At 42.5% G+C, this 14,377-nt stretch overlaps 1 protein-coding gene across 1 annotated transcript in view; it reads left to right on the top strand.

Annotated features, from left to right (window-relative positions):
* Positions 1–14,377, top strand: part of CHD1L (chromodomain helicase DNA binding protein 1 like) — a 53,514-nt gene that overhangs the window by 33,044 nt on the left and 6,093 nt on the right. The window contains exons 15-19 of the mRNA XM_049782381.1: positions 174–339; positions 7,184–7,332; positions 8,710–8,873; positions 10,769–10,974; positions 12,200–12,298. Coding sequence (XP_049638338.1) covers positions 174–339; positions 7,184–7,332; positions 8,710–8,873; positions 10,769–10,974; positions 12,200–12,298 — 784 coding nt within the window. The remainder of the gene's footprint in view (positions 1–173; positions 340–7,183; positions 7,333–8,709; positions 8,874–10,768; positions 10,975–12,199; positions 12,299–14,377) is intronic.

Here is a 14,377-nt window from a genome sequence, read left to right as displayed (position 1 = left end):
GACAACTTGGCTATAGATGTAGATGCATCTTGTTGCAGCTCCTGGGGTTAAAATTAGGACCCATATTCTAATAGATCCAGAGACAATCTGGAACTCTCTCTCTCTCTCTCTTTGATTGCCTCGCATTTGTTTGCATGAGCAAAATGGAGACCTTTGTGTTTTCTTCTTTCTAGTTGAGTGAGATCCTCAAGTTTGGTTTGGATAAACTGCTGTCATCTGAAGGAAGCACTATGGACACTGTGGACCTGGAATCAATTCTGGGGGAAACAGAAGATGGCCAGTGGGTCTCTGGAGCCTTGTCAACCGCAGAAGGAGGAAACAGTGAGGAAGAGGAAGGAAGTAAGTGAGGTGCGAGGACAAAGCAAGAGGAAGTAGGAATGAGAGTGGTGGGAATCTGGGAATCCTGGCTTCTCTCTGTGAGATCCCTTTCCTATACATCTCATGTTGCATCCCAACCACCTTGATTTAAAACTTAATCCAAGAGGGCCAGAGAGATAGCACAGCGGTAGCATGTAGCGGATCCATGATGGACAGCGGTTCGAATTTCAGCATCCCATATGGTCCCCTGAGCCTGCAAGGAGTGATTTCTGAGCTCAGAGCCAGGAGTAACCCCTGAGTGTCACTGGATGCGACACAAAAGTTAAGAAAAACCAACACCTTAATCCAAGAGATCTTCTTGAGCCAACTGAAAATTAGACAATTTTGCCTAAAAGCTTGCCCTCAAAGCTTTTCATTTTGTCCATTTTCTCCTTTGGTTGCATCTTTTCCTTTTATTTTATTTTATTTTTGCTTTTTGGGCCATACCTGGTGATGCTCAGGAATTTTTCCTGGCTATGCGCTCAGAAATTGCCCCTGGCTTGGGGGACCATATGGGACATTGGGGGATCAAATTGCGTTCTGTCCTAGGTTAGTATATGCAGGGCAAATGCCCTACCGCCTGTGCCACTGCTCCAGCCCCGCATCTTGTCCTTTAAAATTTTTTTTCATTAAAGCACTGTGGTGTATAAAGTTAGTCATAATTGAGTTTTAGACACCAGTGCTCTAGCACCAAATCACCAGCATCTTTCCCTTTAATAGTAAATCCTTCTGCTGTTAGCTCGGGCTCTGCACACCATGGTCCCTCTTTTGAATCTCAGAACAATTTTGTGTTTAAATTGATTAACAGAAGTTGTTTATTTTGCATGCAAATTATGCACTATCGTGTGCTTCAGATTCCTGTTTGTGTTTTTGTGTCTTCCATGCGAAGTTTTTCTCAGAGGTGCTGTTATTTTTTATTCTTTAGTTCAAGGTGCACAGATCATCAGATGACTGTCCTTTTCCTGGTTTCTCTTTGAATTTGATTTATGCTTGTCATTTTTGTCCATTTTGTTTTTCTTTTTTGTCCATACCTATTGTGAGTATGTGAGTTGGATTTGGATTGGTTTTCCCCTAGTAGTAAACCTCTTCTCAGGGTTGTAATGATGTTGTTCACGTGTCCCAGTATCAGCAGGATTCAGTGTGGACTGGGTGAACAAATACGAGAATCTCACTAGACTCCTCCATTCAAGATGATCTTACTCCATTGATACAAAGAAGTACAATTTGTTTACCAATTTGACTGACATTGGCTTCTGATCCAGAGAGTCTCTTGTGGGACTTCCCACTTTCTTCTTCCCTTCACCCTAAAGCTGTCAAGGGATGTCTCTGTTCTATTATTATTATTGTTGTTTTGGGGGCTGTACCTGGCAATGCTCAGGGATTTCCTTTGATATACTCAGGGAACCATATAGGATGCTGGGGTCAACTTTGTGCAAGGAAAGTTCCCTACCTGCTGTATTATCTCTTCTCCCCCAATGGGTATCTCTATTCTACGCCATCTCTTTCCAAGAAGCTTTTGCACTTCCAACACTGACTGCCATACTTGTAGTTCCTTCTTTTCAACTCCTTATTTCAGTTTGCTGCTCTGATCTGCTAAAACTCAGTCCTATCTTTTGGTCTTTTGGGAAGGATTGGTTTTATCTGATAAGGGTGGAACCGGAGCCTTTTTCTTTTAGCTTTTCTGTTTGCCTGTCCTCTGTCATATGGATTCCTGCTCTGCTAGCTTGCTTTTCTTTTTTCTTTTCTTTTCTTTTTTCTTTTCTTTTCTTTTTTCTTTCTCTTTTCTTTCTTTCTTTCTTTCTTTCTTTCTTTCTTTCTTTCTTTTTTCTTTTTTCTTCTGTCTTTCTTTCTTTTTCTTTCTTTCTTTCTTTCTTTCTTTCTTTCTTTCTTTCTTTCTTTCTTTCTTCTTCTTTCTTTCTTCTTCCTTCCTTCCTTCCTTCCTTCCTTCCTTCCTTCCTTCCTTCCCTTCCTTCCTCCTTCCTCCTTCCTTCCTCCCTCCCTCCCTCCCTCCCTCCCTCCCTCCCTCCCTCCCTCCCTCCCTCTCCCTCCCTCCCTCCCTCCCTCCCTCCCTCCCTCCCTCCCTCCCTTCCTTCCTTTCTTTTTTTTTTTTTTTTTTTTTTGGTTTTTCGGGTCACACCTGTTTGATGCTCAGGGATTACTCCTGGCTAAGCGCTCAGAAATTGCCCCTGGCTTGGGGGGACCATATGGGACACCGGGGGATCGAACCGTGGTCCTTCCTTGGCTAGTGCTTGTAAGGCAGACACCTTACCTCTAGCGCCACCTCGCTGGCCCCCCTTCTTCCTTCCTTCCTTCCTTCCTTCCTTCCTTCCTTCCTTCCTTCCTTCCTTCCTTCCTTCCTTCCTTCCTTCCTTCCTTCCTTCCTTCCTTCCTTCCTTCCTTCCCTCCCTCCCTCCCTCCCTCCCTTCCCTCCCTCCCTCCCTCCCTTCCTACCTCCTTCCCTCCCTCCCTCCCTCCCTTCCCTCCCTCCCTCCCTCCCTCCCTCCCTCCCTCCCTCCCTCCTTTCCTTCCTTCTTTCCTTTCTTTTTGGTTTTTGGGCCACTCCCGGTAACGCTCAGGGGTTATTCCTGGCTATGCGCTCAGAAGTCGCTCCTGGCTTGGGGGACCATATGGGATGCCGGGGATCAAACCGAGGTCCATCCTAGGCTAGCGCTGGCAAGGCAGACACCTTAGCTCTAGCGCCACCGCGCCGGCCCCGCTAGCTTGCTTTTCATGGTGTTCTCTGACTTTGTGGTTGCTCTGTTGTCCCTTCAGATTTGGATGGTTTTCCTAGGATCTATGGAGGACTAGAACATAGGCATGTGGTGTTTGTTTTTCTATCTGGATGCTACTCTTTGGTTTTTCTTGTATTTTTTCTTAAGAAATATATTTTACTACTAGTATCTCACTTTTATTCATTCTTGAAGTTGTATTGCATTGTCATTTCAGGGATATAATAGCCTCTCTGAAGACATCTATTATGGCCTTTAAAAATATAAATTTCTCGGGGCTGGAGCTGTGGCACAGGTGGTAGGGTGTTTACCTTGCACGTGCTAACTTAGCTAGAACAGACCTCAGTTTGATCCCCTGGTGTCCCATATGGTTCCCTAAGCCAGGAGCAATTTCTGAGCTCATAGCGTCACTGGGTGTGGCCCAACCCCCCCCCCCAAATAATCACCCCCCTCTGGGGAGGATATTATATCTTGTAAATGTATTTCTCTGCCTTCCACATTTTCTTCCCCTTTATTTTATTTTATGATTTCTTTTTGTTTGTTTTTGGGTCATACTCGCCAGTGCTCAGGGGTTACTCCTGGCTCTATGCACAGAAATTGCTCCTGGCAGGCTCAGGGGACCAAATGGGATGCCAGGATTCTAACCACCATTCTTCTGCATGCAAGTCAAATGCCCTACCTTCTCGTTATCTCTCCGCCTTTTTAAATAAAAAACAAACTTTCTTCTTTTTTGTTGTTTCTTTGGGGTCACACCAGGCGGCGCTTAGGGGTTACTTCTGGCTCTGCCCTCATAAATCATGCATGGCAGGCTCGGGGGGATCATATGGGATGCTGGTATTCGAATCAGTGTCAGTCCTGGGTTGGCCGTGTGCAAGGCAAATGCCATACCGCTGCGCTATCTTTCTGGTCCCCCAAAACAAACTTTCTTGAATCTCTTCTTGTTGGTGGTTATCCTGAAATTCCTGGTGTCCTCTCTCTTTTGTCAATCTTGTGGTGGTTGTGGACCAAATCAAAAAGGCAGCCTTGGGATGGTTGTTGTATGGGCACTTGGCCCTCAGCCCTACATCACAGCCTGGTGCATTGTGCTTGCAGGAACCTCCCTAAAGGTCCCCATTTCTACATTTGTGTTCTATTCACTGAGTAACTCAGCTTCTTTCAAGATGAATTCGCTAATATCGTAGAAGAAGAGTGTTGGGATTAAAGTAAATATTTTTGCTCAAATTGCAGAGAGCTGAATCAGGGGTTCCTGTGACATGGTGCATAGAACTTCTCTGTCCCCTGACCCTTGCAGACATCAGGGTCCTTCACTTTGTGGATGGAAGCATTTCTGTTCTCAGAATTGCTTGTTAACTTGACCCTTGGGCTTGGCTTCCACCATTCTCTATGTTATTCTCTTTCCACCTCTTTTTTTGGTTTGTTTTGGGGTCACACTTGGCAGTGCTCAGGGGCCATTTCTGGCTCTACACTCAGAAATCGCTCCTGGCAGGCTTGGGGGACCATATGGGATCCCATATGGGGGACCATATGGGACTGGAACCAGTGTCCTTCTATATTCAAGGCAAACGCTCTACCTCCATGCTATCTCTCTGGCCCCTCCACCTCTTTTTTATATTCCAAAGAGTTGTTCAATTTTTCAATTACTGTTTACACATTATGTCTTTATTTTCAGATTCCTTTACCATCATTTAGTGGTTTTCAGGTGGGAGGAAGAATAGATGCACATGTTCCTATATTTAGATTACATAGATTGTCTTAGATACTAGAATTTGCACCTACTTCTGCATTTAATCTACATGAGTTTCAGCTTGTTTTCTAATGTTTATTAGAAAAAAAAAAGGAGTAAAATCTAAGTTTCCAAAAGTGATAGTTTCCCAATCCATTCACACACACACAAACAGTTTTTATTTTCAGGTAGGCCCTCTATGCTAAAAAAAAGGTTCTCCCGTTGTATTAAAATTGGCATTTTGTCTTAAATAAATTAATCCAAAAATCACTTTTTGGTGAAATGTTCCATTGATAGGACATAGATAATGGCTAGTCTTGCTGTCTCCAGTCTCTTGGCTACAGACCTGAGGCAGGGAGCACAATTTGAAATTATTAATGAAGGGCCAGAGCGATAGCACAGTGGTAGGGCGTTTGCCTTTGCAAACAGCAGATCCAAGACAGACAGGAGTTCAGATCCCGGCATCCCATATGGTCCCCCCGAGCCTGACAGGGGGGATTTTTAAACACAGAGCCAGGAGTAACCCCTGAGCACCACTGGGTGTGACCCAAAAACTAACACAAAAAATTATTAATGAATATGAGAGTCTAGTCACTAAAGCAGTACAATCCAAATTAAATTAAAAAACAGTTACTTTACTGTGAATGCATGCCTTTTTTTAAAGCATGTTTGTAAGTTGAGAATTGCATGCAATGGGAAGCTACATATGTTGATCACATTTGACACTTCTCAGCTTTCTCCCCACTTGTTGATGGAGCGCCTCATTGAAGGCCCCCTGCTGATTTAATTAGCAAATGCCAATTAGAATTGCAGCTGGTTGGATTTGGGTACAAGTGCGAAGCAATTGATCTCTTGAGTGAAAATGTTTTGCTTTCATATACTCTAGGGAAAACATACTTATAGCTGATTTTTTAATGCTGTGAAAATGCATTCCTGGCAACATGTACTATTAAACACTCTTCACTTTAAGGTCATTATCTCACTGCTGTGTAGTTGCTGGTTTTGACTTGTCAGAAATTTCTTCACTGATTCATGATCTTTGCAGAGCACCCAACCTCTGTGTGCCTTTATGTCCTCATCTGAGAAATGGTGCTGAGTGTCTCCTTTGCTCTTGTACAGATGTGACAATAGATGTGAAGATAGAATGATGCTCTCAATTGTACCATTTCCCTCTTTGTCATTGCTACATCCATTATTGCTTGGCCTGTTATCTCTCCACCCTTCCAGAGACACAGCAATATACTGAAAAGAGAAACATTAGCCTAGAGCCAGAAAAATCCATCTTTTCATTTATTAGTAGTGAGAATTAGGGAGTCTCCTAACCCCTTCTGAGTTTTAGTTTACCCTTTGTTCACTGGGATTGGGGTTTATTATACCAGGATTATGGTGGGTTCATGAAAATACTTCATGCAGTGTGTAAATTTAAGGGTTTATTTGTGCTGCGTTTTCTCATGGTCCCCTTTTCCCAGACTGTAAAGAGTTCTAAATAAGACAGTATAGATCTTACTCAACTTACATCATGATAAACCCAGCCATAGCAAGTAGAAAATGTTGGCAACCCGGTATGTTATAGGGTTTCTTTCTTTTCTTTTCTTTTTTTTTTTATATGCTATGGGTTTCTTTATCTCCTTCCTGTTAACTGGGAGCACATGAGTCTCTATAACTGCCTATCATGGGCCTGGGAAAAGATACAGGCTCATAGAATTTCTGCTAAGTATGTATCACTTTGGCACAATTGTTAAAAACTTGCATCGGGCCGGCAAGGTGGCGCTAGAGGTAAGGTGTCTGCCTTGCAAGCGCTAGCCAAGGAAAGGACTGTGGTTCGATCCCCTGGCGTCCCATATGGTTCCCCAAGCCAGGGGCAATTTCTGAGTGCTTAGGCAGGAGTAACCCCTGAGCATCAAATGGGTGTGGCCCAAAAAACCAAAAAAAAAAAAACAAAACCAAAAAACTTGCATCATTGTGGGTCAGGGACCTATATAAGCATTTGGTTATATTTTATTAAGTGACCTTACTGTTAGTGAGACCTATGCTCTATGCTAGGGAACAGCATCGAGCAGTGGCTTCTGATCTTTACTCTGCAGACTGATTCTGGTTTATAAGTGGAAAATTTTTGAAAACTACCAATGTAGGACAAATAAGTAACCAGAGATTCAGCAGGGTGGAGGTATCCATCGGAGACTCCAGACCATCTAGAGATACACGTAAATGACATTAGTCATGCTTAGTCCTTTGGAAATTGCATGTGTGGGAGTCCAAATCCAGCTACCGTGGATCAGAAAATATGGCACCTTCATCACCTGGATCTTTCTTTGAATAGAACCAGCCTCTTAATTTAGCATCTAACGTTTCTCTTTGTGTTCTATACTTTTAGAAAACCATATGTACTTCTTTGAAGGCAAAGATTACTCTAAGGAGCCTAGTAAAGAAGACAGAAAATCATTTGAACAACTCGTGACTCTTCAGAAAACGCTGCTGGAGAAAACTAGTCAAGAGGGATGGTTACTCCGAAACAAAGGCAGTGTAAGAGCTATTTATGTAAAAGAATAAATTATTTTATTTTTTTGGGGGGGCACTCAGAGGTTACTTCTGGCTCTATGCTCAGAAATCGTTCCTGACAGGCTGGGGAGTTGGGGAGGCATATGGGATACTGGGATTTGAACCACCATCCTTCTGCATGCAAAGCAAATGCCTTACCTCCATGCTATCTCTCTGGCCCCAAGAATAAATTCTTAACTCACTATAATAAAAGAAAAGAATGTTGGGAGTAGTTTGTTAAAAAGTGTATGTGTATATATATATGTGTGTATATATATATATATATATATATATATATATATTGAAAAGTACAATGAACTATACAGCAGTATAGAAATCGCACAATAATGTTTATTGAATACAGGAGAAAGCAGTTCTGTCTATCCAACTGTCCGTAAAATACCCAATCTGTGACACTCAAATCTCAAAGATGATAATTTGTAAACTGTCATCAAGACAGGTGGTGGTAATAAAAATATATGTCGGATCCTGGGGACAGGAGCAATAGTATAACAGTTATAGGGCACTTGCCCTACATGTGGCTGACTCAGTTCAATCTTGAGCATCCTACATAATAGTCCCTGCAGCACTATTAGGAATAATTTTTGAATGTAGAGCCAGTAGTAGACCCTGCTGGGTGTGGCCGCCCTTTCCAAAAGCAAAAATGTGTGTGTGTGTGTGTGTGTGTGTGTGTGTGTGTGTGTGTGTGTGTAAGAGAGTCACAGTATTTGGTACCAAGCTTTTAATGAATATGTGTACCATCATTAAGATAACCACAATGTTTTTGGGCCATAGCAATAGTATAGCAGATAGGGTATTTGCCTTGTATGCAGCCAACTCGGGTTCAATCCTTGGCATCCCATATAGTCCCGTGAACCTGCCAGGAGTACTTTCTGAGTGCAAAGCCAAGAGTAATGCTTGAGTAATGCCGTTAGGTGTGGCCCCAAACTCCTCCACCAAAAGGTAGCCACAGTGTGAAAAAAATATTATGAAGAATAATATTATACATTATGAGAGAATTCCTATTACAAATGGTTGTATTTTAAGTGGCATTCTGCAGGACATATTTTAGGGATATTTGAAATTTCTTCTTTGAAACACCATCTTCCTATTGAAATGGATGAAAATGTGTATTGTTATTCAGAATATACCAGTGCTTTTGTGGTGTTTAGTGCATCGTGACCTGATCACCATGCCTGTGAGCTGTGGATCATGAACAGCAAATTAAAGTGTCTTACACCACTGCCTGCCACACACAGGGGTGTGGAGCCGCAGTGTTCTGTGAAATATTGGTTATGTTGCTTCCAGTAGAGTTTGTTCAGGGATGGTTGAAGTTTCCAACAATGGATCTTGTTCCCATAGGTTCTTGTCCCGGGTCTGCTGGAGGGCTCCACCAGAAGGAAGCGGGTTCTGAGCCCGGAGGAGCTGGAAGACAGAAGAAAGAAAAGACAAGAACTAGCAGCCAAGAGAAAGAGACTAATAGAGGAGAAGAAAAGGAAGAGGGAAGAAGCGGAACATAAGAAAAAGTATGTGTCCTGTTTAGAATGCTGAAACACATGGGTGGTAGCTAAAGGGTCAGCCCACAATTCAACAACACTTTAAGATTGCAGAAAACATTCATAAAGCTGGCCAAGTTGGCTTCTATCACCAGTAGGATTCTATTTGGGTCTGGCGCCTCTCAAGTGGTATGAAAGAGACCTTGGACCCTCTGGGTCATAGTGTGAGCAGCCAAGGATGACTGAGGGTGGCTCAACTACCTGGTGGTACTGGGGGCCACATGGTGCTGCGTTCCACTATGCACCTGAACCCCTTTTAAGCAACATTGATAGTATCTTTAAGACAAGAATTGTATTTCTTGGTCTATTTTTAAATCTCTTCCCTGCTCACCTCTTTTCCCTCCTCCTTATCTCCTCCTTCCTTTTTCCTGTTCCTCCTCCCTTTTAAAAAAACAAAACAAACTTTTACCTAAGTGAAAATTCCTGGAGTGCCCAAGGCAGAGAATATATTCAGGTGAAGTAAAAGAGTTTTCCTTGAATAGTCACACTGTTTAAGAAACAGACATTTTTGGCAAGCCTTGGGCTTGTGTGAAAAATTGCAGTCTCACTTGGTAGAAAATAAGATGGGAAGAAAATGGAAAACACAGGAAACTAGTATCCTAGGAGCAAGCAAGGGAGAAGGATCTAGATCAAACTTGTCTAGATTACATGTGTATTTAATTTAATTTAACAATTAAGAAAATGAATCAATGCAAAGACCCAGTCATACCCTTTGTATAGAACAAGGAAAGAATTAAAGGTAGTATTGCTTGCTTTCCTTTTGAAAGAGTGAGAAATAGCAAATGAAACCCCTTTTCTGCCCATAGGTTATGAAAATCCTATAGTTTGGAGAGTGTGACAACTGTCCTGAGGAAGCTGCCCTTTTACATCCTAGTCTCTGAGCCAAAGCAAAAATTGAAGACACATTTGCACTAACAAGGCCTCCAACCAGACAGGACTACTGCCTGTGGAGACAGTGAAACTGAGCCCTTCTCTACCCCTACTCTCTTTCCTTTTCATGACTAAATTGCAACCCTGACTGTTTCCTGCTTTTTCCTGTACACATTATATAAGCATGCTCCTCAACTCAGCATGCTCACCATTCTCATGAACATGTATGTGTTTCCTGAAAAACTCCTGAACTCTATGTTGAATTCCAAGCTCTTCTGTTCTGCCTGAAACCAAACTCCATCTCTCACTTTTCACAGCTGTTCTCCAGTCTGTGCTGGTGGACATTCTTTTCCACTTAAATCATTTGCATGACAATAAAGCACTTTTTTTTTTTTTTGGTTTTGGGCTACACCCGATGACGCTCAGGGGTTACTCCTGGCTACACACTCAGAAATCGATCTGGCTTGGGGGACCTTATGGGACACTAGGGGATTGAAACGCAGTCTGTCCTAGGTTAGCGTGTGCAAGTCAAACGCCTTACTGCTTGCACCACTGTTCTGGCCCCAATAAAACACTTCTTTCTATGAAAAATACAAAAGGTAATGGCCAGCGAGATAGCACAGCCCTAGGTCATTTGCCTTACATGTAGCTAGTTGAGGATGGATCCTGGTTTGAATCCCAGCATCTTATATGGGTCCCTGTGGCTGCCATGGGCAGTTTCTGAGCCCAGAGCCAGGAGTAATCCCAGAGCGCCACCGGTGTGACCCCAAAACAAACAAAAAACAAGAAGATGTTTTGAGACCCATCAGATCGTCTTAGTCTAGGGCAGCTAGTTAGATTTCTTATTTGTCAATATCCAGAAACCTCAAGCGGGTCATTCATTTTTAGTTGTGTTTGTGCTGGGCACCAGGTCTTGTGATAGGGATTGCTGAGCGTGTACAAGGGGAAGTGATGATGGGCCCTGTTCATTTCCTTTTCTCTCTGATCTGCTCTAGGATGGCCTGGTGGGAGTCCAACAATTACCAGTCCTCCTGCCTGCCTTCTGAAGAGAGTGACTCAGAGGATCTGGAGGATGGGGAAGATGATCAGTCTGTCCCGCCAAGTGAGGAAGATGCAGACGGGCCCTCCATCAAGTACATCAGTGGTGATGTTACCCACCCACAGGCTGGGCCGGAAGATGCTGTCATCGTTCACTGCGTAGGTAGGAACAGTGGGCCAGATCTGTCCCCCTAGATTTATGGTGCTAAGAATTAGCAGAACTCTAACTGTGGGGAGATTGATGGCCTCATCAATCAATGACAGGTCGTGGGTGGTCAAAATAGGAAATTTTCAGAGAAAAATTTCAGAGAAAGCTGGAATTAGTGTCTGAGTAAATTAGAGTTCAATTCCTTGAGCCTCAGTTTTTTTATTTTACTTTATTTTATTTTGTTTTTGGGCCATACCAGCAGTGTTCAGGGGTTACTCATGGCTGTGTGCTCAGGAATTAACTCCCGGTAGCATTCGAGGGACTATATGGAATGCTGGGGATTGAACCCAGGACTGTTGCATGCAAGGCAAAGGCTCTACCTGCTTATACACTATTTGGCCTTAGCCTTTATTTCTTAACTGTGTTTTGAGATAACATATGCTTGATTGGGTGGAGAAATAGGGGCCACACCTAGCAAAATTTGGGTGTGGGTTGGAGACCCTGCCTGAGGTAGGCTATCTGTAAGCTATCTCCCCAGTCTTGGCAGGAAAAAAGGGCGAAAGAAGCAGCATCTACCAAATAATACTTTAAGAGAAGGTAGAAGGAAAAACAAAATTTCAAGCATGTTCCCCACATGTTAATGCCTCTGTCTGAAATCTGATTCTCCAGAGAGGTTTCCTTTACCACATGTAAAATATGCGTCATCTCAAGTACTCTTTTCTACTCCTTTCCTACTCATATACATGGTAATTCAGGTGATTATACGCATGCAAACATGTGTCTGACTCTTTGTAGTGGAAAATAAGCTTCAAGGGAATGCAATTATTAATCATTTATATGAATATATATTTCTCATTGCCTAAAACAGTACCTGCCATATAATACATACTCAGAATGTTTTATTAGTGCTATCTTGACTCTGTTTCTCTACCTTACCTTCTTCCTTAGTAAGTGGGAGTTATGTGCTATTGTATCCCTAACACATCAGTTCTTTGTGACATTATATTTACCTCCATCCTTCCTCAGTCATCTCTAACATTACAGGAAGACCACAGAGATTTTGCCTCTTTCCAAATGATAATTTCTGCTCTGCCTTTTTTTTTTTTTGTTTGTTAAAAATGACATGGTACATTGAGAAGACCTACAATAAACATATGTGATGAGAAGTCCAATCTGTGATATGCTTATCTCTTAGGAATTTTATTTTACCTGCTACCAATGAAACTTTCTCTTTTATTAGATGACTCTGGTCGCTGGGGCAGAGGTGGCTTGTTCACAGCTCTGGAAACACGATCTGCAGAGCCAAGAAAAATCTATGAGTTGGCTGGGAAGATGAAAGGTAAGAATTGAGAGAGTGCTTAGGGTGGATGAGGACTGGACACTTTGACAGGTATCATGAGGTACAGTCCACCAGGTCAGGAGTTAGAAGAGCTGGTTTGGAGTCTGGATTCTATTGTCAACTAGACAATTGTAATATGATTTTGAATCAGTCCCTTGCTACTGTAATTTAGGAGTAGTGGTTATTAATCTTTATTTTACCTCTCATGAGATCTATGATGAGGATAATGAATATGTTTGTATTTTGGTAATTTCAAATTCAGCATTCAAGTAAAAATATTGGCATTCAGGACATTTTATTACTTATTCAACTCATCCCCTCTTCATAGGGGAATATCTCACAAAAATGGCCAAGACCTCTGGGAGAAAACTCAGTCTTACCAGGAGAATGTTAACAAGAGCTTGAGTTGAGGTACTGAAGGAGGTTATATCATAAAGTTAAAACAGGTTAGGGTATAATATTCCCTCGAGAAGGAAGCAAAACTGATTGGGGCTGTGGGAAATTGGGAGTCAGAGTAGTATTGATAAAAGGGGTAATAAGAGGGTTGAAGTGATAGTACAGCTAGTAAGGTACTTGCCTTGCATTTGGCTGATCCAGCTTTGATTCCTGATATTCCATCTGGTACCTTGGTACTGTCAGGAGTGATTCCCGAGTCCACTCAGGAATAACCCCTGAGCATCACTGGGTGCAGAAAAGGACACTGAGCACTGAATTTGAGTGTTGTTTGTTTTGGGGTCTAATCTAATGGTACTTGAGGGACCATGCAGCACCAAGGATTGACTCTGTCTTATTTTGGTGGGTTTTGTTTTGGGGCTACTTGCATGCAAAGCCTGTGTTCAGTCCATTGAGCTCTCTGCCCAGTCTGGGAAGAGCACTTTTGTGTGTGTGTGTGTGTGTGTGTGTGTGAAATCACAGAGTGACAGGAATAGTAAAATTATTAATGTACTTATTTCCTGGGGGACTTGAAGAGGGCAAAGGACTTTGTCTAATAAATGTTCTTCAAGATTCTTTTATTTTTTTATGTTTTTTGGTTTTTGGGTCACACCCGGCAGCTCTCAGGGGTTACTCTTGGCTCTACTCTCAGAAATCGCTCTTGGCAGGCTCAGAAGACCATATGGGATGCCGGGATTCGAGCCACCATCCTTCTGCACGCAAGACAAATGCTCTACCTCCATGCTATCTCTCCGGCCCCTTCTTCAAGATTCTTTAGAGATATTTTTTCTGAATTCTTTTGCTCAACTCCTCTAGGGTGAAAGGGATATAGAGACATAGAATACTCTTCCTCCTAAAGCAAATAATTGAAAGAACAGTTTAATATCTTGAGGAAATTTAGATATTAATCTAAATCTGAAAAAGATTTAGGCAGCTGAAAAAGTGGAGACTCTAGAGGCCAGAGCAATAGTACAGTGGGTAGGCTATTTGCCTTGCACTTGGCTGATTTTGGTGCCATCCTGGAACCATATATGATCCTCTGAGCTTTCCAGGAATAATCCCTTAGTACAGAGTCAGGTGGAAGCTCTGACCATCACTGGGTGAGGCCAGAAAGAAGAGGGAAGGGGTGAAAATTTATATTCAAATTCAGATATACTAAATGTCCCACAGATATCTAGTAATTTAAATAGTGATGTATTAGGACAAAAGGAGATAGTACAGAAAGTAACACACAGCAGCTATAGTGGCTGGCTGCAACCCTGGTTTGAATTCCCAGCATCACATAAGAGGTCCCTGAGCACCAGTGGGTGCTCTACAACACTGAACTTCTGGGAGTAGCCCCTGAGCAGTGTTAGGGTGGTCTCCCAAATCCCCCGAAAGCAGTATAATATTAACATAAAAAAGATACATTGGGCTGAGAAATAGCATTGAGTTTAAGGCATTTGCCTCGCATGCAGAAGTTTCAGTGTTCGAATCCTGTGTCCCATATGGTCCCCCGAGCCTGCCAGGAGTGATTTCTGAGCAGAGAGCCAGATTACCCCTTGAGCGCTGGCCGGGTGTGACCCAAAAACCAAAAAAAAAAAAAAAAAAAAAAAAAAAAAAAAAAGATACATTAATCATCCACATAAATAGACAGCTAATACTTGA

Source organism: Suncus etruscus, chromosome 10 (assembly GCF_024139225.1).
Source record: "Suncus etruscus isolate mSunEtr1 chromosome 10, mSunEtr1.pri.cur, whole genome shotgun sequence".
In the NCBI taxonomy this organism is placed as follows: domain Eukaryota; kingdom Metazoa; phylum Chordata; class Mammalia; order Eulipotyphla; family Soricidae; genus Suncus; species Suncus etruscus.
This window is presented reverse-complemented; position numbering and strand designations above follow the sequence as displayed.